At 47.6% G+C, this 26,224-nt stretch overlaps 2 protein-coding genes across 2 annotated transcripts; one reads left to right on the top strand and one right to left on the bottom strand.

The window, feature by feature from the left end:
• Positions 1–3,034: 3,034 nt before the first annotated feature.
• On the bottom strand, positions 3,035–3,955 carry LOC137817657 (uncharacterized). Its single transcript, XM_068620915.1, has one exon. The coding sequence runs from the start codon at positions 3,953–3,955 to the stop codon at positions 3,035–3,037; it is 921 nt and encodes a 306-aa protein (XP_068477016.1).
• A 17,953-nt stretch (positions 3,956–21,908) lies between these two features.
• LOC137817641 (uncharacterized) lies at positions 21,909–23,213 on the top strand. The gene has a single exon (XM_068620909.1). It carries the CDS (start codon positions 21,909–21,911, stop codon positions 23,211–23,213), a length of 1,305 nt encoding a protein of 434 aa, XP_068477010.1.
• Positions 23,214–26,224: the final 3,011 nt, after the last annotated feature.

Here is a 26,224-nt window from a genome sequence, read left to right as displayed (position 1 = left end):
ATACCACATGATATGATTCCAATAACATGATGGAGATATGATATGAACATGTTATGGATTCAACAAGAGTTGGAATGTGATTAGACACTTTTTAAGAATTGGATCAATGTTCTTATTATTCAAGAACTCACCAAATCATAAGCAACCAAGCTGATCCTGCTTGTTGACCAAAACGCTGGAGCCTTGCCTCGTCAAACTTGGATCGACGTATGCGCCGTGTTTGCCTCCGTCCTTCGCCGCGATCCACCTCAAGAACCTGCAAAAGACGAAACGGCGCCGCTGCGGCCGATCGCACTCCAACGCCCAAGTCAGCGACTGAACCACCAATTACTAAGAGTAACACTAAAGAACTCTAAGGAACCGTGAACCAGTTCTCTCTCGGTATACTCAAGAACTCGCAAGCGTAAAGAAGACAATATGAACGTGCGTACCTCAGAAGTTCGTTGGAAACTCTTATATACCTGGACACTTTCTCTCTCCTGGCAGTTACACATTTGGACACGTGGCTCGCATCCAGCTGTACACGTGCCATCATCTGGAGCATCCTTGACTTGGGCGCTACTTCTGACTCTCCTTTGGCTAAGTTACTTATGCATGATACTACTCAGTGCATAGTTGTCTTGGAGCGCGATCTCTACTGGATTGGCGAGTTAGGGTGCCTTCGTACACACCTTCCCTGTGGTCTCGCCGGCCGCCTTCATGATCTGCACCACCTGTTTCACCGTGTATGCTCAAGCAAGCTGTCCCCCGACCTCATCCTCTGGCAAGCTGGGAAATGTCTATCTGCCTTCATCTCCGACGATGTCCTTGTTTCGGCGATCTCTAATCACTTGGTCGCTGGGTTTACATCTGGCGACTTCATCTTTAACCCGGTGACCGCCGGTTCTGGTGTGTTGGAGATCGGAGCACGCCAACTTAATAACTGGCGACTACACGAGCCCCCCGACTTCCTTCCCTTCTGCCAGCCAGGCGTCCCATCAACACGCCTATACAATAGCCTGATGCCACGTCATCACTTCCGACTACCAGGGCGGTACACAAGCCAAACTCACATAGAAACCCATTTTGAACAACAAACCCACGGATAGAAACTCAGGAACACAACATATAGCAATTATACCCATGGAGGACGTGACAAAAACAGAAAGAACAACCAATTTGCACCGATTAAAATTAAATATAAGTGCAGAAAATGAAAGAGGACATCATAAGGAAGAGATTGCACCGATTGAAAGTGAAAACAAACAAGTAGAAAAAAAATGGGTAATTTGGAATGAAGGGAAAATAAATGAAGAAGATGAAATGAAATAGGGAACTTATGTGGTTGGAGTTCTTGGAGATGAACACGCCACTTGAAGGATGCAAAGATTCAAGATGAGTGTAGATGCCACCACTTGAGGTTCCAAGATTGCTCTCAAGATAAGACTAGGTTAAGAGAAGACACAAGTCTCTGAATCACTCACCAATTTGGGAGAATTTCTTTACTCAAAATACCAAATCTGTATTAGAAAGACTCAAGCCCTCCTTATATAGGAGAAAGACCGGTCATGAAAGTACAAGAGGCTTACAAAAGAAGCTAACTAAAGTTCTGATCCGATCGGTCATCGGTAGTCAATGACGTCAGCAGCAGAGGACCACGTGGACCACTCGCAGGGTGACGCGTGGCCCAGGTGACAGAGAGATCAGGGAGGCGATCGCTAAGAGCGGTGATCGGGGGTCAGTAATCAAGTGACCACCAACAGACCAGTTCCCAGACTAACGCCTGGGGGCAGAACGCGAGAAGCAAATAGAGCACTGATCAGTCATCGGGTGCATTGTCATCGGGGTCTCGTGTTACACGCAGTTAAACTGGGACTGAGGTTCCCAGCGAGAGCGTTACACATGGACCTCGCATGAGCACATCTCAGGGAATCGCGCAAGAGAGTGGCCTGAGGGAGCTAGTAAACCGATCAGTGATTGGTGACTCCCTCAACCCATCACGTGCGTGACAGGTAAGCCGTCTACGCAGAGAGCAACGCTTGGTGAGTGTGCCTAGACCGGCCATACCTGGCGTTCTCCTGAGAGTATGCGATTTGCCCAGATGAAAGAAATATGCTAAGTTACCCCGCAAGGGAATAACTTAGCACACAAAGAGAAGCGCTAGAGCCCTTCCAGTAGGTGACACGTGTGTGGGTAGATGTGAGTCGCATGCCTCCACGTGTCATCATCTGAGAGGGGTGCGGTCCAGATAAAGGTGCACTCCGTACCGCTAAAGGTACAGACAAGCGCAGCCAAGCGCAGAGACGCGCGGACACGCACAGACACCCACACTCTACTGATTCTGGAGGTACATTGTCTCAGAAAAGCATAACAGGGTTCTGACACATGCCAGAAAAGCATAACAGAATTCTGTTATGCCCAGAAGCAGAGAGAGAGACATAAAAGAGAATCAGAGAGAGATTGAGGGGGATACGAAAAATAGAGAGCAAGAGTTTCACACACACACTACTAGTTTTCTCATTTGGTGGTTCTGTGGACTAACTTGATCGTCGGAGTGCAAACGGCCGCTAGAGGCGCCGTCTGTGTGTTTTGCAGGTCACGCTTGGAGATTCAAGAGAAGGTTCTGAGGGTGATTTTGCAGAGAACGCAGTCGCGTAGACGGGACAGGGAGTGCTACAAAGCGATTCCTCCACGTTCGAGTTGCCGGCAGGATCAAGTTCCCTTGTAACTCTTCCACTTCTAGCGCCTAAAGTGAAGGAGGAAGGGATATCTTTGTAGAATTTTCTAAAGCTAATATCTAAAGATGCTTTACATAAGAGGTAACTTTAGGTTTCCCTCGTAGCACCTACCTAAACACTATTCTATATTATTTACAAATTTAGACAAAAGAAACTATAAAGAGAGATATTAATTGAAGCCCATGCTTGAGTCTTCTTTTGGCTTTAGGCTTGGTCCTCTCTTTATTTTAATTCTTCTTTAATTTTTAAGAAGACTAGAAGGAAGAACTTCAAATATTTGGGTGAATGACCTCTTCCTCCATTAGTAAAATCCTCCCTTATTTGATCTCTATCAATTTACCATTTGAAAGTTTATCCACGGTTCTTACAAGATAACGGACCTTACCCTCAAGAGCTTTACAATTTTCACAAACTTTAGAGTCATACAAGTGAGAAGAATTTTTGCAATGGATTTCAAGATTTTCAAGATCAGGTTTTGACTTTTCCAATTCTTTTTCAAGAGACTTGATGCTATTTTCAAGCCAGTTATTCAACCCTTTCACTCGGTTGTTTAATAGAGCCAATTGGTTAGCTTCTTCAAGAGTTTCTTTAAAAGCTTGAAGTAATTGACTATAGTTTTCAATATTTAAGGAGGCACAAGAACTTACACTACTTGAGTTGCTTGAATCATCATCTCCTTCAGCCATCAAACACATATTGGCTTTTTCATCTTCACTTGATGAGGAGCTAAATGAAGAGACTTTATTTTCATCCCAAGCAATAAAGGCTCTTTTTGATTTTCCTTTCTTTTCCTTATTTCTTGACTTCTTTTCCTTGCCTTCTTTATTTGGGCAATCATCTTTTCTATGCCCTTGTTCTCCACAACCAAAGCAAGTGTATTTGTTAGAATTGAAATCACTAGTTTTCTTGTTTCCATACCTTTCTTTGTTGGATTCCTTGTTGCGGTTTCTCTTCAAGAATTTGATGAACATTTTGGACAGCAAGCTAAGATTTTCTTCCTCACTTTCATCACTTGAGTCTTGCTTATTCTTGTACTTGGCAACTTTCAAAGATGTCAAGTCCTTTGATTCTGAGATAACTGTGAATTTAGGTTGCCAAGATCTATCAAGACACTTGAGAATCTTGATGTTCAACTCCTCTTTGTCAAAGGTTTTTCCAAGACTCATTAGATGGTTGATAATGTAAGTGAATCTCTTTTGTACTTCAGCAATTGATTCTCCTTTGAGCATTCTAAACATTTCATACTCTCTTCACGTCATTTGTTCCTTCATGGGTGACCTCTAGAGTATCCCACATTTCCTTAGCAGATGCACATTGTGAGATCCTGAAAAATTCATTCGAGTTCAAAGCAGAGGTTATGATATTCTTGGCAATGCAATCAAACTTGGCCTTTTTATTTTCAGCATCAGTCCATTGTGACCATGGTTTTTCAATAGAAGATCCATGTTCATCAAAGTTTGGAATAAAAGGGTCATTTTCAATTGCATCCCAAATTCGTTTATCAAGAGATTCAACAAAGATTTTCATTCTAACCTTCCAAAACTGATAATTCAAACCACAACACAAAGGTGGCGTGTTAATTGAGGCAACCTCCCCAAAAGGTAGTTTTTCAGCCATATTGAAAAGATTTTAGGATCAAACTTGAATATTTTCAAGTACCAAACTCTTGATGCCAATTGTTAGAATATATGCCCTTAAAAGAGAGGGGGGTGAATTGTTTAAGAGGGGTTTTTAAAAACTTTTTCAGGTTTAACAAAATTCTTTGTGTAAATCCAGAACAGGAATTGTACCGCCCTGGTAGTCGGAAGTGATGACGTGGCATCGAGCTATTATATAGGCGTGTTGGATGGGACACCTGGCTGGCAGAAGGGAAGGAAGTCGGGGGGCTCGTGTAGTCGCCAGTTATTAAGTTGGCGTGCTTCGATCTCCAGCATACCTAAACCGGCGGTCACCGGGTTGAAGATGAAGTCGCCAGATGTGAACCCAGGCGACCAAGTGGTTAGAGATCGCCGAAACGAGGACATCCCCGAAGATGAAGGCAGATAGTCGTTTCCCAGCTGGCCAGAGGATGAGGTCGGGAGACCGCTTACTTGAACATACACGGTGAAACAGGTAGAGCAGATCATGAAGGCGGCCGACGAGACCACAGGGAAGGTGTGTACGAAGGCACCCGAACTCACCACCCAGAAGAGATCACGCTCCAAGGCAGCTATGCACTGAGTTGTATCATGCATAAGTGTACCGCCCTGGTGGTCGGGTGTGATGACGTGGCATCCTGCTACAGTGTAGGCGTGTTGACAAGGCGCCAGGTTGGCAGATGGGAAGGAAGTCGGGAGGCACGTGTAGTCGCCAGTTGTTAAGTTGGCGTGTTCCGATTTCCAGATTGCCAGAATGGGCGATCGCCAGGGAAGATGAAGTCGCCAGATGTAGACTCAGGCGACCAAGCAGTCGGAGATCGCCAGAACAAGCACATCGCCGAAGATGAAGGAGAAGAAGATTATGAAGGCGGCCGGCGAGACCACAGGGAAGGTGTATGAAGGCCCTAACTCGCTAGTTTCAGTAGAGATCGCACTCCTAAGTTTGCTATGCACTGGGCAGTACCATGCATACGTAACTTAGCCAAAATGAGAGCCGAAGCGGCGCCAAGTCAGGGAGCCTCCAGATGATGGCACGTGTACAGTTGGATAAAACCACCAGGTATATAAGAGTTCTTAACAGACTTTCTGAGGTACGCACGTTCAGTTCATACACTTTACGCTTGCGAGTGAGAGAGGATTTGCACGGTTCTCGTTCTTAGTTTTTGGTGATACCGTCACTGACTTGAGCGTCGGAGTGCGATCGGCCGCAGCGGCGCCGTATCGTCTCTTTGCAGGTTCTTGAGATAGATCCGGAGGAGGAACGGAGGTGATAAGCGGTGCGCACGTCGATCCTTTGACGAGGCATTCTCCAGCGCTCCGGTCAACAGGCAGGATCATCAGGCGCCCACCGTGGGACCGTGTGAAACTTGCTCCCATCCACAGCGTGAGTTCGTGGAAGTTTTCGAGGTTTTCGGCGTGGTTGTGTGCTGGTGCAACTGTCGTTTGCAGTTTCTTTGAGTTTCGTTCGGTGAAGTTTGCGTTTTGTACCGTTTGTTTGGCTTTCAATCGGTGGAGTGAGGTCTTTTGTTGCTTGCGCGCGATCTGTTAGGTGGAGGTTCGAGTTCTTTCGTGGTTTTCTGCGAAGCTTTGCGGTGTTCTTGAGATTCTTGCGCAGTTTCTTGAGTTTTCTCCGATTGATCGCTGATTCGATCGTGGTTGAAGTGTTGTTTGCTGTATTTCTGTGGTTCGCTGAAGTTAATGAGAAAAATGAGAAGCAATCGTTCCAGTCCCGTGGCGCCTATCGCAGCTGAAGGCAACGCCGCCATGACCATGGCGCAGATGGCAGAAATGATGCGCTCGTTGCAGGCAACCGTGGAAGCCTCGCGCGTAGAGCAGGCAAGGATACATGAGGACCTGGTCGCCTCTCGCGCCAGGAACGAGGAGCTCAGCAAGGTAGCTGAGGAGCTGCGTCGAGCTCTTCAGGAGCAGCAGGGACGCTCTTCTGCTGAAGAGGTGGCACCGTCGACGCCACCTCGTGTTTTCCCAATGCCATTTGTTCAGGCGATTACCGACACGCCTATTCCCACGAGCGTGGTTCCGGTTAAAGCTGTTTTTACTGGCGTGGAAGATCCAGAGGCTCATCTGACCACGTTCCACACGCAAATGATGCTGTCGGGAGGGTCAGACGCCGTCTACTGCAAGATGTTCGTGAGCACGCTCCAGGGAACGGCGATGGAGTGGTTTGTGAGCCTGCCTAATGGCCACATAACCAATTTTCAACAATTCTCGAAAATCTTTTTTGAGCAGTATATTGTGAATAAGGCACCGCCGAGGGTGTCCTACGATCTGTTTGATATAAGGCAGTACCATGGGGAGTCCCTCAGAGACTACCTCAATCGCTTCGGAGCGCAGATGGTCAGATCGCCGGCCAAGGATGAAGAAATGCTGGTCTATGCCTTCAAGAAGGGCGTGCAGCCAGGGCCATTCTGCGAGGCCTTGATCAGGGCTCATCCAGCGACGTTTGCTGAAGTCAGGCGACTTGCGGTGGCCCACATCGCCGACGAGAGTGAAGTCGCCGAGAAGAGAGGCAGCGTGGCTCCCGCCAGGCCACGCGCCCAGACCAGGATCCAGCCGCAGAGGGTGCTGGAAACGGCGGCGGCGGCCAGAAAAGACCAAAGGACTCGCTATCCTTACGATAGGAGAAATAAGGGAAGAAGCCAAGCACGCCAGCAACCAGCACGCCAACAACCAGCACGCCGAGAGTACAATCGCCCGCCTAAGCACAAATTCGTCATGGGACTAGCGGACCTGATCGCTATCCCTAACATATCTGCTAGGTTGAAGGCGCCCGAGAAGGTGGGAGACAAGGTGTTGGGGTCAAAGCCGGACGCCTGGTGCGAGTTCCACCAGTGTTTTGGCCACAACCTGGACTCGTGTTTGTCTTTAGGATACCAGCTCGACGATCTGGTTAAGAGCGGGTTCCTAAACGACTATCTGCTGGATAGAAGGACGGGGGAAACGTCGAGTTCCCAGCCGGCAGGTGGGGAAGCCCAGCAACACGAGATGCCAATCCATGGGGAGATCCACACCATTGCAGGGGGTTTCTCAGGTGGTGGATGCACCGCATCGCAGAGGAAAAAGTACGCGCGATCGGTGATGGCAGTGGACATGTTTGAAGATCACTCGCCAGAAGTGGACATCACGTTCACAAAGCAGGATCTTCGGGACGTTGTGCCTCATGACAACGATCCCATAGTTATTTCGTTGATCACGGCGGGAAGGAAGGTCCACAGAGTTCTGGTGGACCAAGGAAGCTCGGCAGACGTGATGTTCTGGCCGACTTTCACGCAGCTGGAATTGCCCCTTGACCAGCTAAGGCCCTATGGAGGGTGCTTATACGGGTTCGCTGGCGACCAGGTGGAGGTCAGGGGGTACATCGAGCTGAGAACCACGTTTACAGATGAGGCTGGGTCGAGGACGGAGAAAATCAAGTACCTCATCGTAAACGCCCCCTCAGCGTATAACATCCTGTTAGGAAGGCCCACGCTTAACAGGATAGGTGCCATCCCGTCGACTCGGCACATGAAGGTGAAGTTGCCATCCATGGAAGGGGTGGTGATCACGATTAAGTCTGATCAGAAAGAAGCGAAAAGGTGCTATGAGAATAGCCTGAAGAACAAAAGATCAGTGAGTTATGTAACAACCACCCCACCTCCCGGTGTGAAGCCCAGACCGCCGGTAATAGAGGAGGCCGCCGAAAGGGATGTGGTGATGGTGGATGCTGAGTTGGGGGAGGAGAACGCCGGTCTAGAGGAGGAAGAGGCGCGGAATCGCCCTAAGGAAGCGAGGGAGCTGGGAATCGCGAAGGCGGTGATCGCCAGAGAAACCAGGCCCAAACCCGTCGAGCAGTGGCTCTGAGGTAGTGCATGTGCCCAGAGAGCAGAATGCCCGAGTTGACTTGCTAGCCCAAACACGCTGGAATTGCCCCTTGACCAGTTCAGGCAAGGGGGGTAGGCAGAGGACGGTGATTCAAGAAACTCTGAAGACGCCTAGAGCATTTCTGGCAGATCACCTGGTTCTTCAGATAAGCAAATCGACGGAGAAAGCGGCGAGGAGTCACAGGTCTTTGACTCAGGAGACCTTGAGGTCACCCAGAATAAGGGCATGTCGGGGAGAGAAGGTGAACGTGGCACAGGTCTGCGCTACCCATGAGCCGGACACCTGGGTAACACAGTACAAGCGATGCCTGGCGGATGGCCTTCTCCCGCTAGATCGACGGAGGCCAGAAAGATAAAGAAGAACTCCAACAAGTTCACGATGATAGATGGCGAGTTGTACAGGTTTGGGTTCACTCACCCACTCCTGGAATGTGTGCACGGGGAAAAATGTACAAGAATCATGGCCGAGCTCCATGAAGGGATTTGTGGAAGCCACGTCGGGGGTCAAGCTCTGGCTGCAAGGACTCTCCGTGCAGGTTACTACTGGCCAACAATGAGAGAAGACTGCAAGAAGTATGCACAGTGTTGCAAGCAATGTCAGCAGCACGCCGATTGGCACAAGGCGCCTCCCGAGGAGTTGAAGTCGATTTATAGCCCTTGGCCGTTTCATACATGGGGGATCGACATTCTGGGACCTTTTCCATTGGCGATCAGGCAGATGAAGTACTTGGTGGTGGCGATTGAATATTTCACCAAGTGGATCGAAGCAGAACCAGTGGCCCAGATCACCGCGCACAAGATTGAGAGCTTTGTGTGGAAGAACATCGTGTGCCGGTTTGGTGTGCCCAAGCGCCTGGTGTCAGATAACGGAACTCAGTTTGCAAGTCACCTGTTGAAGAAGTTGTGCGAAGGGGTGGGAATTCAACAAGTATTTGCATCCGTCGAGCACCCTCAGACGAATGGCCAAGTAGAGTCAGCCAATCGGGTATTGCTGAGAGGTTTGAAGAGAAGGCTAGAGAAAGCCAAAGGAAGTTGGGCTGAGGAGGTACCCCGTATAGTCTGGGCGTACCACACCACTGAGCAGTCAGGAACCCATGAGACCCCGTTTAGCCTGGTCTATGGATGCGACGCGATGATTCCAGTGGAGATCCAAGAGAGCTCGTCGAGATTCCAGAACTTTGTAGCGGAAGACTCGAATGAGGAAAGAAGGCTGAATCTGGATTTGCTGGATGAGGTCAGGGAGGAGGCGAGAGTGAAGGTTAAGGCGGTGAAAAGAAGGATCGAACGAAGGTATAACTCGAAGGTGATGCCAAGGCAGTTCAGAGAAGGCGACCTGGTGATGAGGAAGGCCCACCAGTACGAGATGGAGAACAAGCTGTCGCCTAAGTGGACGGGACCGTTCAGGATAACCGAGGTGCTCGGGAACGGTGCCTACCTCTTAGAAACGTTGGAAGGAGGGGCGATTCCTCGCACTTGGAACGCCACGCACCTCAAGTTATATTACAGTTAAAAGCTTTGTAAGTAAAAACAAACACGTAAAGTTTGCAAGCTTTCTGTTAAAACAGTTTGAAGGGGGCACTCTTTTTTCCCTAAGGAGGGTTTTTAATGAGGCCACCCAATAAAGAAGAGTTTTCGAAGTTTAAAGTTGTTTAGATTGCATGCTTGTCGTTATTGCGAAAGTTTCTGTACCGTCCCGTATCCGGGCGTTGACTAAATCAAGGTCAAAGTCAACGGCTGAAGAGTCAAAGTCAACGCAAGGCGTCGCCAAGGCAAGGCGTCACCCAGGTGAAGGCATCGCCCAACCAGGGCGTCGCCAGAGCAAACAGGGCATGAAGCAAGGCAATCACAGTGTGGCTCCCCGATACCCATGGGTAGGAAAGACCATGGAGGGAGCAACGCCGTGGGGAGGCCTCAGACCCTGTATAACCAGGGAACAGTAATAAAGAGGAGAGAAGGGTGGCTTCAAGGCCATAGTGATAGCATCAGGGTAGGGCAGCCTGACTCGTGAAGTACCCCTGCCGCCCCAGAGACGCCTTCGGGACAGATACGACCCAAGAGGAAGGTCACGCCCATGGTAATCGGGTGCAGGGTACAAGAGGAAGGCAGATACGCTCTCAGAGTAAGTGACTAGATGATTGGGGGCATGAGTTGGCGCCCAAAAAGTCACCCCTAGCGCAGTAGCACTCCCAGCAGGAGGACTCACACGTAGAAACGTCCCCAGGTGGGCAGAAGCGCCCCCAGATGGGGTCATGGCGTCGTGAGGCCCTCCACGTGTATAACAGCCATGTCAGAATGGAAACACCCCTTGATCAGGTGCATGGTAATTAAAGTCATTCAATACAGTTTCCGTTTCGAGCGTTCAGGCACTATGATGGCTCCCAAGCGTTTCAACGTCTTAAATGCGCTACGTTTTCTAATTAAACGCTGTAATGAGTGTGTTACGTTTGTGATTAAAAGCGCTTTAAGGCGCTTTAAATGCTTGGGAGGTTTAAATAGCGCGGGAAATGTTGGAAACAGGGTTGGAACTTTTGGCAAATTTACCAGAGAACTCTCTAGTTGCTTGCTCGTGCTTCAAGGTTACGTACAAGTGACTGGGAAATATTTTTGCCTGAAGGAGACAACACCCACACATATACACAGTTCTTTTTATCACCTTGAGAGTGCCATACGCGGCGCTCAGAGACGTAGGTGAACAGTTTTGGTGTTTCTTGCTGGCTTACTTGAGCGTCGGAGTGCACACGGCCGCTAGGGCGCCTCTTTGTCCTCTTTTTTGCAGGAATCCACAGGCAACCAGTGGGAAGGAGTCCCTAGCTGACGGTTGAGGTCGCGCACGAAGACGTCCCGGTCAACCGGACGGAACAGTTTTGAAGAAAAAACCTTGTCACTCGAACGTGATTTAGGGCAAGTTTTGAAGTTATGTTGCATGCTTTCTAAAAAGTTTCTAAGTCCCCATCATTTTTCGGCGATTGGCGGCATCAGTTAAAGTTTAAAGTCCTCATCGTCTTTAGCGATCGGAGGCACCAGTTAAAAGACCTCAACGCCCTCGCGCGTCCTGAGGCGAGAAAGAGATAAAGACCTCCTCGCCGTCGAGTGAGTGCAGGCGAGTTAGAGTAAAAAGTCCTCAGTGCTTCCAGAGGGGAGAAGATGTAGCCTCTGGGGCAACGTAGAGGCACCAGCAAAAGTCCTCAGTGCTTCCAGGGGAGAGAAGATGTAACCTCTGGGGCAATGTAGAGGCACCAGTGAGAAGTCCTCAGTGTTTCTAGGGGAGAGAAGATGTAGCCCCTGGGGCAATGTAGAGGCCCGAGTTAAAGACCTTCTCGCCGATGAGCGAGTTCAGGCGAGTTAAAGACCTTCTCGCCGATGAGCGAGTTCAGGCGAGTTAAAGACCTTCTCGCCGATGAGCGAGTTCAGGCAAGATAAAATCCTTCTCGTCTCGAACGAGTTCAGGTACGGTGTGGAGGGTGGAAGAAGTTTAAAGGATAGCTAAGGTAGGTTCGAAGAGAACACTTGGCTATCCAGTTTACTGCTCTGAAAGTCAGGGAAGATAGAGAAGGATCCGAAGGGCGCCTCTACCCCCAGATGAGGGAACGATGGCCAAGCTATGAAGGCAAGAGGAAGCTGGTATCGCCAAGAATCTCTGGCGATCAGAAGAAATTCAAGCAATAGCAAGAGTTAAGGCCCGTTTTGATAAAGCAGATCGGGTGAGCTATATTTTAAACTATTAGTTGGGTTGAAACTCGTTGTTTGGAAAGTGGTTCCGCGCTGAGGTTCATTATCTTAAAGTCCACGAGTTGTTAGAAGGCTATCGTTCGAGAGTTGGTAGTTTGAAGCAGTTAGTGAATAGTTGCGCTCGCAAAATCGCTAAGTCAATTCCGTTTAAGTGATTTTTTACAAGGAAAAACAAGGCCAACAGAGAGATTGAAAGAAAAAGCAGAAAATTCCATAACACAGTGGCATCAGTTCAAACTACATGTACCAAAAGGAGAAAAATTATTACAAGTAAGTTGTGTAAGAGAAAAACATATGAGCAAGTGATGGAGGGAAGCAGCAAGCAGCTAGTCTTCAGAAGGAACGATCTTTCCATCCACCACTTCATTGTTCAGAGACACCATGGAGAGATCCAAGTCGGGGTACTGGCAGGCGAATTGTTCCAAGGCAACGTCAAACCCAGCAGTGAGGATCTTGGCGGAGCTCAGCTCGAGCTCTTCAGTCTGCTTTTTGAGCCCCTCGGTCTGTTGCTCTAATTCTTCAGCTCGTTTCTTGAGTTCTTCAGTTGTTTCACGAGCTTGAAGGAGGTCTTCAGCAACCCTCTTGGATTCCTCCTGCGCCTGGGCCAGCTTTGCGGCGATCTTCTCATTTTCCTCTTTGGCCTCCGCGAGTTTGGCCATGGTGTGATCTCTCTCCTTTTCAACTTTCCCCAAGAAGACCTCCCGATCTACTGACCTTTTTTCAAGGTTTTCTACCTTGGCTGCATCGGCTTTGATCGACGCTTCCAGGTCAGCCACCTTGAGACGGTACGGGACCAGTTTGCTCTCCAGCTCGATCTTCTCTTGAGCTAAGAGGTGCACCCTATGGCGTAGATCGGTGGCTTCCTTGTGCGCCACCCTCAGTTCGGTGCTCATAGCATCCTCCACTCGTGAGTGGTCGATCTCTGCCAGCATGAGGTTGCAGGACAACTTCTCCGCCTCAATCCTTATTAGGCGATTCTCCTCTTGCAGCACGGAGATGTCATCCTGAAGTTTCTTGCTGGAACTCTCCACAGCTTTTGATATGATGGAGGGAAGGTCCTCTGCCATCATCTTGAGTTTTGCTGAGAAGGGTTCCCACATCCCTTTGACCACAAGGGAAAGGTTTTCTCGCGGAAGCACTGGGGGAGCCTGTTGCTGGTTCTCGCCACCACCTTCTTGAATTGGTTGGTGAGTTGGAGCTTTTTGGCGTGGTGGTGACGAGGGGGACTCGATGATGACGATGGGTGAGTTGTGAGCACCTTCATCCCCTCCTGGTGCAGCTTCCGCAATTGAGGTTGTTGAAGGAGGACCCCCTCCAGCAGATACAAATGGCGTGGAGGCGCTCGGGGGGTTCTCCATGAAATTGGGCTCAGTAGCCTCGATCACGGGAGGTGCAGCCGCCAAAGGAACTGCTTGAACTGGCGGTGTTGCAGTTGGGGGAGAAGGAGGTGTTGGAAGGGGAGCTGGTGGTGAGGACGGTGTTGATGTTGGAGGAGGAGGTGGGGCAGGTGGTGAAGAAGGCGCCACCGTTCTTCTTTTTGTGATGAGGCCATCCACAGTTGCCTCATCGTCTTCTTCTTCATCCTCATGGACCACCTGAGGGGTTTTCCTCTTTGGCTTCCTAAGGATGAGTTTTTTGCGTTGTTGGGCGGGCAGGGCCTCTGAAGGAGCTGGGCCTTTAGGGGGCGATCTGCCCTGGGCAGCGGCGATCTCCACCACTGAGTTGGGCACAGTCTGGGAGCCCAACGCCAACCCATGGGCTCGGGCGAGCGCCCTCAATTCAGCCAGTTTTCCTTTGCCCAACATGAGATCTGCATAATACAAAGGTATACAGGTCAGCTCAAAGAGAAGGATAAATACATGGGTAGATATGCAAATGAGGCAAACAGGTGATGCAGAAAATAAAAACCAAGTCTTCTGCACAACAGACAAGACGCCCAGCAACAGTTAACAGAGGTACAACACGAGGCAATGACTTAGATGTTAAGGTAAGCACTAACCTATGCGAGCCTCGAGTTGGCCCTCGAAGAACTCGAAGGAGATGATTGCAGAGGTAAGAAAGGTAATGTTCGCGGCTGCCACGCTCTTCTAGAAGAGGCACAGGTCCTTGTCCAAAGCGCCCATGTGGTCGAGGCTTCTTGGCTTCCTGAACCTTCCCTTGGAGTCTTTGTTTCCCTTGTTTACCCAGTACAAGGGAAAGCCGTCGAGCAGCGAAGCGTCCTGGTCGTTTTGGCGCACTTGGACAAATTTGCCTTTCCAATCCTTGTAGGACTGTTGGAAGATAGAGAGGATCGACCTCCCAGCAATCCCGTTCAGGCTCACCCAAAGGCGATCCCCAGGGTTCTTGGCCTCAAACAGAAAGAGGAACACGTCTACCGAGGCCGGTAGTCCCAAGTGCGCGCATATAATCTGAAACGCCCGCACGAATGCCCAGCTGTTGGGATGGAGCTGGGCGGCGGCGATGTTGAGCTTGGTTAGTAGCTCCCTTTCGAAACGAGTAAAGGGAAACCTAAGTTTCACCTTCTTGAATAAGGTGGTGTACACGAAGCAGAACAACTCGCCGTTGTTCCCTTTGTCGTCTGCACAGACTGGCACGTCGGGGGAGCAAGGTAGCACCATCAACTTGTCGTCATGCTCCTTGTGGAATGAAAGGTTGGGCTCGTCCCCTTTCTTCAATCGAAGCACCGCTAGGGGAGAGTTTACTGAAGAAGTCTCCTTCAGCAAAGTCGAGGTGGCCCATGGGTATAGCTTCTTGTAGTCTGGGGAAGGAATGGAGGCACCTCCGGCGATGGGTGGAGTTGCCTGAGCAAGGTTGGGATGAGAGGTTGCAGGCCTCTCAGCCTGGGAGGAGGAAGCACCAGGTGCTCGCGGTGGGTTATGAGCTTGAGATGGAGGGTTTCGTGACGAGGGAGGAGGATTCGGGGTGATCTTTGAACGAGCCATCGCGGAAACTGCAAAGGAAAAAGAAAGGGAAAGGTGAGCGAAGGTTGCAGAGGCTGACTCGATTTTGAAAGAAGGATGAAAAACGAACGAACGAAAGTTCGTTGTAATGGAGACGAAGCCCTAAGTTACGAGAAGGGAGAAACAGAAGAAACAACGCACAGCGTATGCACCAGGCAGTTAATGGATGATGCGAATCAGTTAAAATGCAGAAAAACTCAACAGGAGAAGTAAAGGGAGTACCTTTCGATGATCAGAAGAACGCTGAAGGAAGTTGAGGATTCAGAAGGTTGAAGAGCGTCGTGGGTTTTTGCAGAAGAAACTCAGAGCGTTTGAGAAGGCAAAGAGGTGATGGAACAGTAGAAGGGAAATGGGTTTAAGGGTTTTTCAAATGATTTTTGGAAGCGCAAACGACAACTAAAGATGACCGTTGATGAAGCCACGTGTCGGACGATTGGGAGAATGTTTGGTGGAGCGTCAGGAAAGCAGAAAGTACAAACGTTTAGAATTCTGCGCCAGCGCCACGTAGATCGGTACTGACGTGACTCCTGTAGTCTTTTCGCTGGACAAGTCTTCGCTTAAGACTGGGGGGCTTGTGTACCGCCCTGGTAGTCGGAAGTGATGACGTGGCATCAAGCTATTATATAGGCGTGTTGGATGGGACACCTGGCTGGCAGAAGGGAAGGAAGTCGGGGGGCTCGTGTAGTCGCCAGTTATTAAGTTGGCGTGCTCCGATCTCCAGCATACCTAAACCGGCGGTCACTGGGTTGAAGATGAAGTCGCCAGATGTGAACCCAGGCGACCAAGTGGTTAGAGATCGCCGAAACGAGGACATCGCCGAAGATGAAGGCAGATAGTCGTTTCCCAGCTGACCAGAGGATGAGGTCGGGAGACCGCTTACTTGAACATACACGGTGAAACAGGTAGGGCAGATCATGAAGGCGGCCGGCGAGACCACAGGGAAGGTGGGTACGAAGGCACCCGAACTCGCCACCCATAAGAGATCACGCTCCAAGGCAGCTATGCACTGAGTTGTATCATGCATAAGTAACTTAGCCAAAAAACCTGAAGAGCAAGAAGTGGCGCCCAAGTCAAGGATGCTCCAGATGGTGACACGTGTACAGCTGGATGCGAGCCACGTGTCCAGAAGTGTAACTGTCTGGAGAGAGAAAGTGCGCAGGTATATAAGAGTTTCTAATGAACTTCTGAGGTACGCACGTTTAGATTGTTTCTTTACACTTGCGAGTTTTGAGTACGCTGAGGGAGAATTTGTGCACGGTTCCATAGAGTTCTTGAGTTTTCTCTTAGTAATTGGTAGTTCAGTCGCTGACTTGGGCGTCAGAGCGTGATCGGCCGCAGCGGCGCCGTTCTGTCTTTTGCAGGTTCTTGAGGTGGATCGCGGTGAAGGACGGAGGCTAACACGGCGCAGAAGTCGATCCAGGTTTGACGAGGCAAGGCTCCAGCGTTTTGGTCAACAGGCAGGATCAGGAATCAAGTTAGCCAAGAATTTAAGTAGTTATACAACAAAGCAACAGAAAAACAATCGGTTGTTTATATCAGCAAAGCTTAAAACAGAATTTAAATGAGTTCGGGGTAAGAGAGAAATAAAGCAACAGTTTATACTGGTTCACTCTTAAGCCAAGAGCTACATCCAGTCCCCAGAATACCACTGGGTAATCCACTAAGCAATCAAACCAGATTACAAAACCCAAACAACCAAAGTAGTGACCTTGAACCCTTAAAGAAACACACTACCTTTGGCAAACCACACCAAAAGTATTGATCTTCAACACCTCAAGAACACACAACACTCATTGGCAACACAACACCAGAAATACAGTAGTTTTAGAAAGGATTACACCTGGTCACAGTTTTAGAATATATGGCCTTAAACGAGAGGGGGAGTGAATTGTTTAAGAGGGGTTTTTGAAACTTTTTAAGCTTTAACAAAATTCTTTGTATGAATCCAGAACAGAAATCAGGTTAGCCAAGAACAAAATCAATAAAACAACAAAGCAGCAGAAAAACAATTAGTTGTTTCTGCAAAACAATCGGTTGTTTATACCAGTAAAGCTAAAAACAAAATATAAATGAGTTTAAGGGTAAGAGAAACATACAACAACAATTTATATTGGTTCACTCTTAAACCAAGAGCTACATCCAGTCCCCAGAAAACCACTAGGTAATCCACTAAGTAATCAAACCAAATTACAACACACAATCCACCAAAGCAGTGACCTTGAACCCTTCAAGAAACACACTCAGGCAAATCACACACAAAGATTATTGATCTTGATCCCCTCAAGAGCACACAACACTCCTTGGCAACACACAACACTAGAAATACAGAAGGTTGAGAAGAGATTACACTTGTTTACAGAACAAACTAAAATCAATACAAATGCTATCCTTTTCCACTCTCTTAGAAAACCCAAAGCTTTGATGTGAATGTTCAAATCTTGAATCAACTCTTTCACAACTGAAAAGCTCAAATTTGTTTTCTTACATTGTTTGAAAACATAAACAAACTATTTATATTTTCCAAACATTGGTCAAAGCATTTAATGAAGGAGCGTATTCCGTTGGAAATCATTTAAAGCTCATTCAACCATGAAAACAGAATTCTGTTAGGATTTTCAAAGAAACAATCGTTTGAAACCACGAAACAACCGATTGTTTGGTTTGGCAGTTCAGTCAACCAAACTTAAAGAGTTTTCAACTTTTTCAAAAACTCCTAAGAGTAAAACAACCGGTTGATTCGACAAAACAAGAGGTTGTTTTTCACTTAGTTTGAAAAACACTTTATTTTAAAAAAGATTTAAAACACATTAGCTTTAGATTCAACAAAGGAGTGGATTACATATAAAACTACCCGGATCCCTCCCAAAACACAACAGCAACACAGCCTTGCATCAAGCACAAAGGGTTTGGATTCTTCAAAGCAGAATTTGAATTCTTCAAAGAACTTGATCACTCTTGATCAACAATATCCCCCTATTTGATGAAGACAAATTCCTGGTTGCTTGTGTGGACTTTGTTTGAATCTGAAGCAGCACCTGCAAAACAAAACTTATGCAAACCAAAACATCTTTAACAACAGGTTAGAATAACACATTAACTAGTTTTCTACATAACCCTCAAAGCAGAAAAACCAGCATAAACAGGAAGCCAAAAACAAACTCTAAACATCAGCAGCAGCAACAGAATAATAAACATTCAAGTAAATAGAGTTTGGCAGAGTTTAAGAACAACACAAAACCAAATAATCTCCCCCTATTTGTCTTCACAAATAGACTTTAGGAAGAGATAAAACAGAATTGTTCCAGATAAAACAAAATATAGAAAGAAAGAACAAAAAAACCTTGACAGATTGACAAAACAATTGGTTGTTTCGAGAGATCAACCGGTTGTTTTTCTTCAGTCTTCCTTTCCATATTGTAGCTGAAAAATTTGATTTTGAAAAGCTTCAATCTGTTCATCAAGGGTCTGAAAGCAAGTGTCCATACTCTGGAATCTAAAGTCATTGAAGGAGTCCCATCTCCTTGATGTCCAACACTTGTCCCAGCACCAAAGTCAATTGCAGGTTGTTTTGCATCTTGAACATTCATATCAACACCTTTTTTATCTTTGTCATCATTTTCAGCTTGAGCAGCACTTGAGGAACCACCATGTTCACTATCCTTGCTTACCCATCTTCCATTGATCTTGGTAAAACCCATCTTGCTTAGTGAACCATTGTTCACTTCAAGTGTTGATTTCACCAACTCAGATGTTTCATCCTCAAGATTCACTTCATAATAGAGAAGAAACTTAGAAATCAAGACAGCATAAGGACAATGGTAATCACGTAATGCTCCTTGATGATATGAATCCAATTGATCTTGACTTTGTTCATGATGAAATAGATATAGACAAGATCTTCCTCAGTTAAAACAGAATGGTTGCTTCCTCTAGGTATTAAAATCCATGTAAAATGAAAGCTAACAACCTTTCATTTAACTTCAAACCTCCAACAGAACAAGTTCTTATTTGAGTTTGAGGATTTTTCAAACAGCTTCTATAGTACTGAACTTTGTTGAAGTTTCCTACCACACCAATATTTCCTTTATTAATTCTCAGCCCGACATATTTCAAACCAGTTATAGCAGCCCATACATCATGGGTAATCTCCATATCTACCCCCTTAACATGAGAAACAAGATTGTTACCTTCAAACTTCAAATTTGTGTAGAAAACCCGAATTATATGCGGATATATGTTCCCCATCATTTCCAAGAACCTCTTCAACAACTGTTCTTTGAGAAACCTCCTCACATTGTCCAGCTTTTGGCTTTTCAACCAATCAAAGGAGACAACTTTTGGGTTGTTTATCACTTTTCTACTTGTTTCAAAGCGATACTTCTCAATCAATTCATTATCTCCCGAAAACCAACCCTAGTTTTAATCCTCTTTGATGTAGGTGGAGTGGAATCCATGAGAGCAGAATGAGAAAAAGGCACACACACAAGGAGAGAAAGAGATGTAGCAAGAGATGAGCCAATGGGTTGTTTTTGTGAAAGAAAACAGTTGCAACAAATTTTATAGCAAAGTAGAATCTAATGGAAGAGCCAGACATCAAGACATATTGGGCCAACTATAAGGGCTATGGCTAAGAGGCTTGATGAGGATTGGAACACTGCTACTGATGGCCTCTACATGTTCCAAGAGGTCTAAATTCAAGCGTAGCATAGTCTTTAAATTCTTGTCAAAGTACCATAGGAATTTTCTTTTGTAAAATTGTTTAAATGTAATTAGGTTGAATATTGGCTTCTAAAAACCAACCTAAGTTAGATTAGGGTTTCTAGAAACACTTAATCTAACTAAGGCCAATCATTTAGACCTAATTGCATCACATGAAGCACACCTTGTCACACTTGCCATGTGAGCTACAATTAGGCGCCAACTTCAAACCATTAGGATTTGAATTTCCCACCATTTTCCTTGGCCATTTCCGGTCCTCCTTGGCTATAAAAGGAGGAGCCTACCTCATGTATTTTTAAGATTAATTCATTAGTAAAATGCTGTCAATTTTGTGCCATTCTCACTCTTTGCCTAAAACCTCTTAGGAATAGGGTCTTAATCTTCCTACCTTCACCTTCCAAGTGAGATGGCCTCACCACTTACTCTTCATACTTAGCATGCACCTTCAAGGAGTCCAGCTCTCTACGTGAGATCCTTGTCCACCTTCAATTCATGGAGCTTCCGCAATTCACCTCCAAAAGCGCAAAGAAGAAGACACAAATCCATCATTTGGTATCATGAGCTACGGTTCTACAAGAGCTAAGTGTCTTCTTGCATTTTAATTTTGTGTGTTCTTCTTGTTTCCATGTTGTTCTTCATTTCTTCCACAATGTCTTGCTGTTTTTTGCATTCTAATTTTATTTAGGTGTTGTTTGAAGAAATTCAATCGGTGCATTGTGTTCAAATTGTTCTTGAGCTACTAATTTTCACATTTTCTGAAGGAATCTATATAGAATTGTGTTGTTGTTTTGTTTTTAGTTTGTTTGAGTCTTGTTTGCAATTCTATTCGGTTCATTATATATGTCTTGAGTCATTTTATTTTCTGAATCCAATTATGTACCGACCCGTCTTCAGGCGTTGACCAAAGCCAAACATAGTGGGACCCATCAAGGGCGCTAAGAAAAGAGTAAGGGAGTTGACCAGCCTCAGGCATTGACCGGGTTCGTACTAAGAATGTGCTTGCGCCTGAGTGGTGTCACCCCCCGATACCCACGTGTAGGAATGACCGTGGAAGGGGCGGCACAGTAGGAGGCGGCACAGTAGGGACGTGGAGGACTCGGGCCTCGGTGCCCCAAACGGTGATAATAGACGAGAAAGGTGGTTTCCAAGCCACACCCCTAGTTCCAACAGGGAGAGACCCAACTCACGAGGGATCTGTGCATGAGGCGTGGGGACGCGGCAGTACGCACCACCGTTAGAGACCCACTGGGACAGAGACGACCCATGAGAGGGCCACGTCCTAGAGGGTGATCTGCATGCATAGCACATGAGAAAGGCGGAAACACTCCCAGGGCGAATGACTAAGAGCTTGGGCGCATGAGTTGGCACCCAAGCAGTCACTTCCCCACCCCCACCCCTCCCGCACAGGATGCACTCCGAGGGAAGGGCCTTTTCACACTGGGATTTCCCTAAGTCTGGGTTACAGAGAAGTGAGGCTACACCCACAGATAAGCTTAAGTTAGAGGCAGACATGTGGCAGGAACACGGGCAAAGGTATATAATCGCTATTAACAGACTAAGGTACGTTTTTTACACTTTACACACAAGTGAACTGAGCACGAGAGAGTTTGAGTTACACATTCCTCTGAGCATTGAGTTAGTGGTGTTCTGCGACGGGAAGTGTTATAGTGTTTTCTGCCATAACAGACTTGAGCGTCGGAGCGCAAACGGCCGTGAGGGCGCCCATTTGTCTCTCTGTTACAAGTATTCACCACGACGAAGGGTGAAGGTTGGAGCGGAAGCAAAGGAGTCCTTGAAACGCAGTTCGTAGCTATGCATGAAGGTGATCCAAGTCAATCGACAGGAACATTTGGCGCCCACCGTGGGGTCTGATCTAAAACAATTGTACCACCTCGAGAAGTACAAGATTCAGCGAAGATCGTGAAAGTTCGTGGAGGTTTTCCAAGATTCTTGAAAGATTCATCAGGAATCCTCGAGATTTGCTCAGTTTCACCGAAGAATGTTCCAAGATTTGCAGAAACAGTTCAAGATTCTCCAAGAAACACGGAAGAATGAGGACTACAAGGCAGAGTTCTACGACGCGCGCAGAGAGTGATAGCATGACCTTGCAACAGGTCATGGAGGTGATGCAAGGCCTTCAGGAGGCGATGGCAGTGTCAAGGGCGGAACAAGAACATATTCAGTTGGACCTTGCGGCGTTGCGGAATTGTGTTGCGCAAATGAAGAAACGAGGAATTGTGTCGCGCAAATGAAGAATTGTGCCGCGGGATGCGCAACCACCTTGGGAATCGCGAAGTAGAGGATCGCGAGTGCTTCACACCACCCAGGGAGTTCCCCATGCCTTTCTCACAGTCCATCATGGAAGCAGTGATACCACCCACGTTCGTAGGCCCGAAGGTTACGTTCACTAGGATGGAGGATCCAGAGGCGCACCTCACTGCGTTCCATACGCAGATGATGCTGCTTGACGGTTCTAATGTCGTGAGATGCAAGTTGTTCATGAGCACGTTGGTAAGGATGGCGATGGACTGGTTCATCAGTCTCCCAGATGGCCACGTGACCTCATTTGCACAGCTATCACAGCTGTTTAGGGAGCAGTACATCGCGAACATGGCTCCCCCACTGGTGTCGTATGATCTTTTCAACGTGAAGCAGTATCAGGGGGAGACGTTGAAGGAATACATCAATCGCTTTGGGGCGCAGGTGGTGAAGGTCAACACCACAAAAGAGCCGATGATAGTCTACGCGTTCGGGAAGGGAATCTGCCCTGGACCGTTTAGTGAGTCGCTCATCAGAAACTGCCCCAGGACCTTCGCAGAGATTAGGCGTCGTGCAGTGGAGCACATCGCAACGGAAGGGGAGGTATGCGAGAAGCGCGCAAGTGTTGTGCCAGCACGCCCTCGAGCACCGTCGCACGCACAACCCGCGAGGGTGAACGAGGCCACGACGGGGAAGAGAGGGCAAGAGAGGAAACACCCTTACGAGCCTAGGAAGCCTCAGACCAAGGGACGCTCAGGGGAGAATAGGCCGGTGAGGCACAACTTTGTGGTGGAGCTGAAAGATCTGATTGTTGTGCCCAACATAGTGGATAGGCTGAGGATCCCGGCGAAGACGGACAAGGTGTTGGGACCACGCAAGGACGCGTGGTGTGAGTTCCATCAGGCGTTCGAACATCCGATCACCAACTCCTTGACTTTGGGCCATCAGTTGGACGAGCTGGTAAGGAGAGGTTTCTTGAATGATTACCTGGTGGGGTTATCAGAGGCCGCGACCTTGACGACATCAGCAGAGGACCAAGCCCATGAGATGCCTATCCATGGGGAGGTCCACACCATCTCTGGTGGTTTTTCGGGAGGAGGATGCACTGCCTCTCAGCGCAAGAGGTACGTGCGGTCAGTAATGCCGGTAGCAGAGCAGGGGGCGGACGACTTGCTGGACATCGACCTCACGTTCACGAAGGTTGATCTTCACAATGTTGTACCACACGATAACGACCCCGTGGTGATCAAGGTTGTGACTGCAGGAAGAAAGTGCACCGGGTGCTCGTGGACCAGGGCAGTTCGGCGGACGTGATGTTCTGGTCCACGTTTAACAAGCTACAATTGTCTCCTGATCTGTTGAGGCCGTACACGGGATGTTTGCATGGCTTCGCAGGGGACCAGGTGGAGGTGCACGACTATCTGGAGTTGAGGACGACTTTTACAGATGGCGCCGCGTCTTGCACCGAGAACATAAGGTACTTGGTTGTGAACGCTAACTCGGCGTACAACATTCTACTAGGAAGGCCAACCTTGAACAGGCTGAAGGGGGTGTCGTCTACACGACACATGAAGTTGAAGCTGCCCGACCTTAGTGGGAAGGTGATCGTGATTAAATCCGATCAAAAGGAAGCCAAAAAGTGCTATGAAAATAGCCTTAAAACAAAGAGGGGCGTATTCATGGTGGTGTAGCGCCCGCCCATGAAGGAGACGCCCATGGAAACAGCACCCACGGAGGAGAAGCCCATGGAGATAGTACCTCAGGAGCAGGTGCCTGCAGAGGCGATACCCGTGGAGGAGGCGCCTGAAGAGGCGACATCCATGGAAGAGGACCGCACGGGAGTATCTCGTGCAGATAACTCTCGGGAGAGGCTGCCCGAGCCAGTTGAGAATGTGGTGGAGAGGAACGTATGAGGCAGGACGTTTAAGCTGGGTCGATCGTTGAATAAAGAGGAGCAGGACCAGGTCGCGGAAGTGATCTCACATCACCTAGACGCCTTTCCATGGACCGCCTCGGATATGCCAGGCATCGACCCAGACTTTCAGTGTCATCCTCTCACCATGGACCACAAGGTCCGACCCGTGCGCCAAAGAAGAAGGAAGTTCAACGAGGAGAGGCTTATGGTCGTGCAGGAGGAAACCAAAAAGCTGCCGAGTGATGGCCACATCAGGGAGATCAAATACCCTGAGTGGCTGGCCAACATGGTTTTAGTAAAAAAGGCTAATGGGAAGTGGAGGATGTGCGTGGACTTCACTGACCTGAACAAGGCGTGCCCAAAGGACTCGTACCCGTTGCCAAACATTGACGCGTTGGTGGCAGCGCCTCGGGCTGCAAGATGCTTAGCTTCCTGGACGCGTTCTCTGGGTACAATCAGATTAAGATGCACCCTCACGACGAGTGTAAATTGGCGTTCATGACCGAGACAAGCTATTATTGCTACAAGGTAATGCTGTTTGGGTTGAAGAACGCAGGCGCCACCTATCAGAGATTGATGGACAAAGTCCTTGCACCCATGTTGGGAAGGAACGTGCAAGCCTACGTGGACGATATGGTGGTGACCTCGCATGAGAGGGGACGACACATAGCTGATATGGAAGAGCTGTTTGCCACTATAGCCAAATACCGCCTTAAGTTGAACCCTGAAAAATGCCAGTTCCGGGTTGAGGCGGGTAAGTTCTTCGGGTTTCTGCTCACCGAGCGGGGAATAAAGGCAAACCTTGACAAGTGCGCGGCAATCCTTGCAATGAAGAGCCCCGCCTCGGTGAAGGAGGTGCAGCAGTTGACGGGGCGGATGGCGGTCCTGTCCAGGTTCGTGTCTGCTGGAGGAGACAAGGGTCACCTTTATTTCAAGTGCGTGAAGAGAAACAGCAGTTCCGTATGCACCGAGGAGTGCGAGGCGGCATTCCTCAAGCTCAAGGAGTACCCGGTTGCTCCTCTCGTGCTGTGTAAGCCACATATAGGCGTGCCCCTCCAATTGTACTTTGCGGTAACTGAGTGGACAATCAGTTATGTGTTGGTTCAGGAGCAGGACCAGACACAAAAGTCAATATACTTCGTAAGCAAGGTCCTGCAAGGGCTAGAAGCGAGGTATCGATCTTTGGAGAAAGCAGCTTTGGCTGTGGTGTTCTGGGCCAGGAGGCTCCGTCACTACTTCCAAAGCTTCACGGTGGTAGTAATGACGGACCTCCCTATCCAGAAAGTGTTGCAAAAGCCAGATGTGGCGGGGAGGATGGTTCGTTGGGCAGTGGAGCTGTCTGAATTTGACATCTTGTATGAGCCTAGGGGATCCATAAAGTGACAAGTCTATGCGGACTTCGTGGTGGAGCTCTTGCCAGGGAGCGCACAACAAGAAGAGGAAGTTGGTTCCCAGTGGGTGCTTTCGGTGGATGGATCCTTGAATCAGCAAGGAAGTGGAGTCGTTGTGGTCTTGGAAGGGCCAGCGAGTTGTTGATCGAACCGGCCTTAAGGTTCGCCTTCAAGGCAAGTAATAATCAAGCAGAGTATGAGGCCTTGATAGCTAGAATGCTTTTGGCCAAAGAGATGGGCGTGCAAGTCTTGGTGAGTTCTTGAAACATAGAACCTTGATCCAATTCTATTATAAGTGCCTAAGCTATCTCCAACTCAAGTTGAGTCCATAGAATGTCAAAGAATCATCTCTTCTTTGCTAGTGGATTCATATCATGTGGTATCTAGAATTTAGGTGTGTTATTGTTTAAATTTTTGAGTTGTATTGCACTTTATTTCAAGAGCTCTTTAATTTCTTGCAATTTACGTTTCTGTTTTAGGCTTATTTGATTTTCTTGCTGTTTTCTTTATGTTGCCTATCATATGTTGAGTATTTTCCTTTTTGAATCCATACAAGTTTTGTCCTAGTCTTGTTTTTCCATAATTGTCATCACTTCTTGTAGTACTTTTATTGAATTTTTTTTTTTTTGTTTCTTGCTTTGGTGTCATATAATTTTCTGAGTTTGATATTTGATCCTTTGTGCATTTTCTGTTTTAGATTGAGTTCATACTTGTATTTTAGACCTATACAAGTTCCTATACATCATTTTCCATTATGTCTTTGCTAGTTCTTAATTCTGTTTTTCATTCCTGTTAGGATTCCTCTGTTTTTCTGAAAACATGCTTACTGTTTCGATTTATCTCAATTGATTTACTCACTGTAAATTTCTGAAATTCTGGATTTGTGTTCTTTAAAGTGTTATAAAAAAGTAGAAAAAAAAAGTACTTAAAAATTCCAAGTACAAAAAAAATGATAAATCAAAAACAAAAAGTGTGCAATTCTGCTGAAAAAAATACGGTAATCTGGCAGCGATTTTAGA

Source organism: Phaseolus vulgaris, chromosome 10 (genome assembly GCF_000499845.2).
Source record: "Phaseolus vulgaris cultivar G19833 chromosome 10, P. vulgaris v2.0, whole genome shotgun sequence".
Lineage (NCBI taxonomy): Eukaryota > Viridiplantae > Streptophyta > Magnoliopsida > Fabales > Fabaceae > Phaseolus > Phaseolus vulgaris.
Note: the sequence above shows the minus strand (reverse complement) of the source record. Positions and strands in the feature narration are given on the sequence as shown.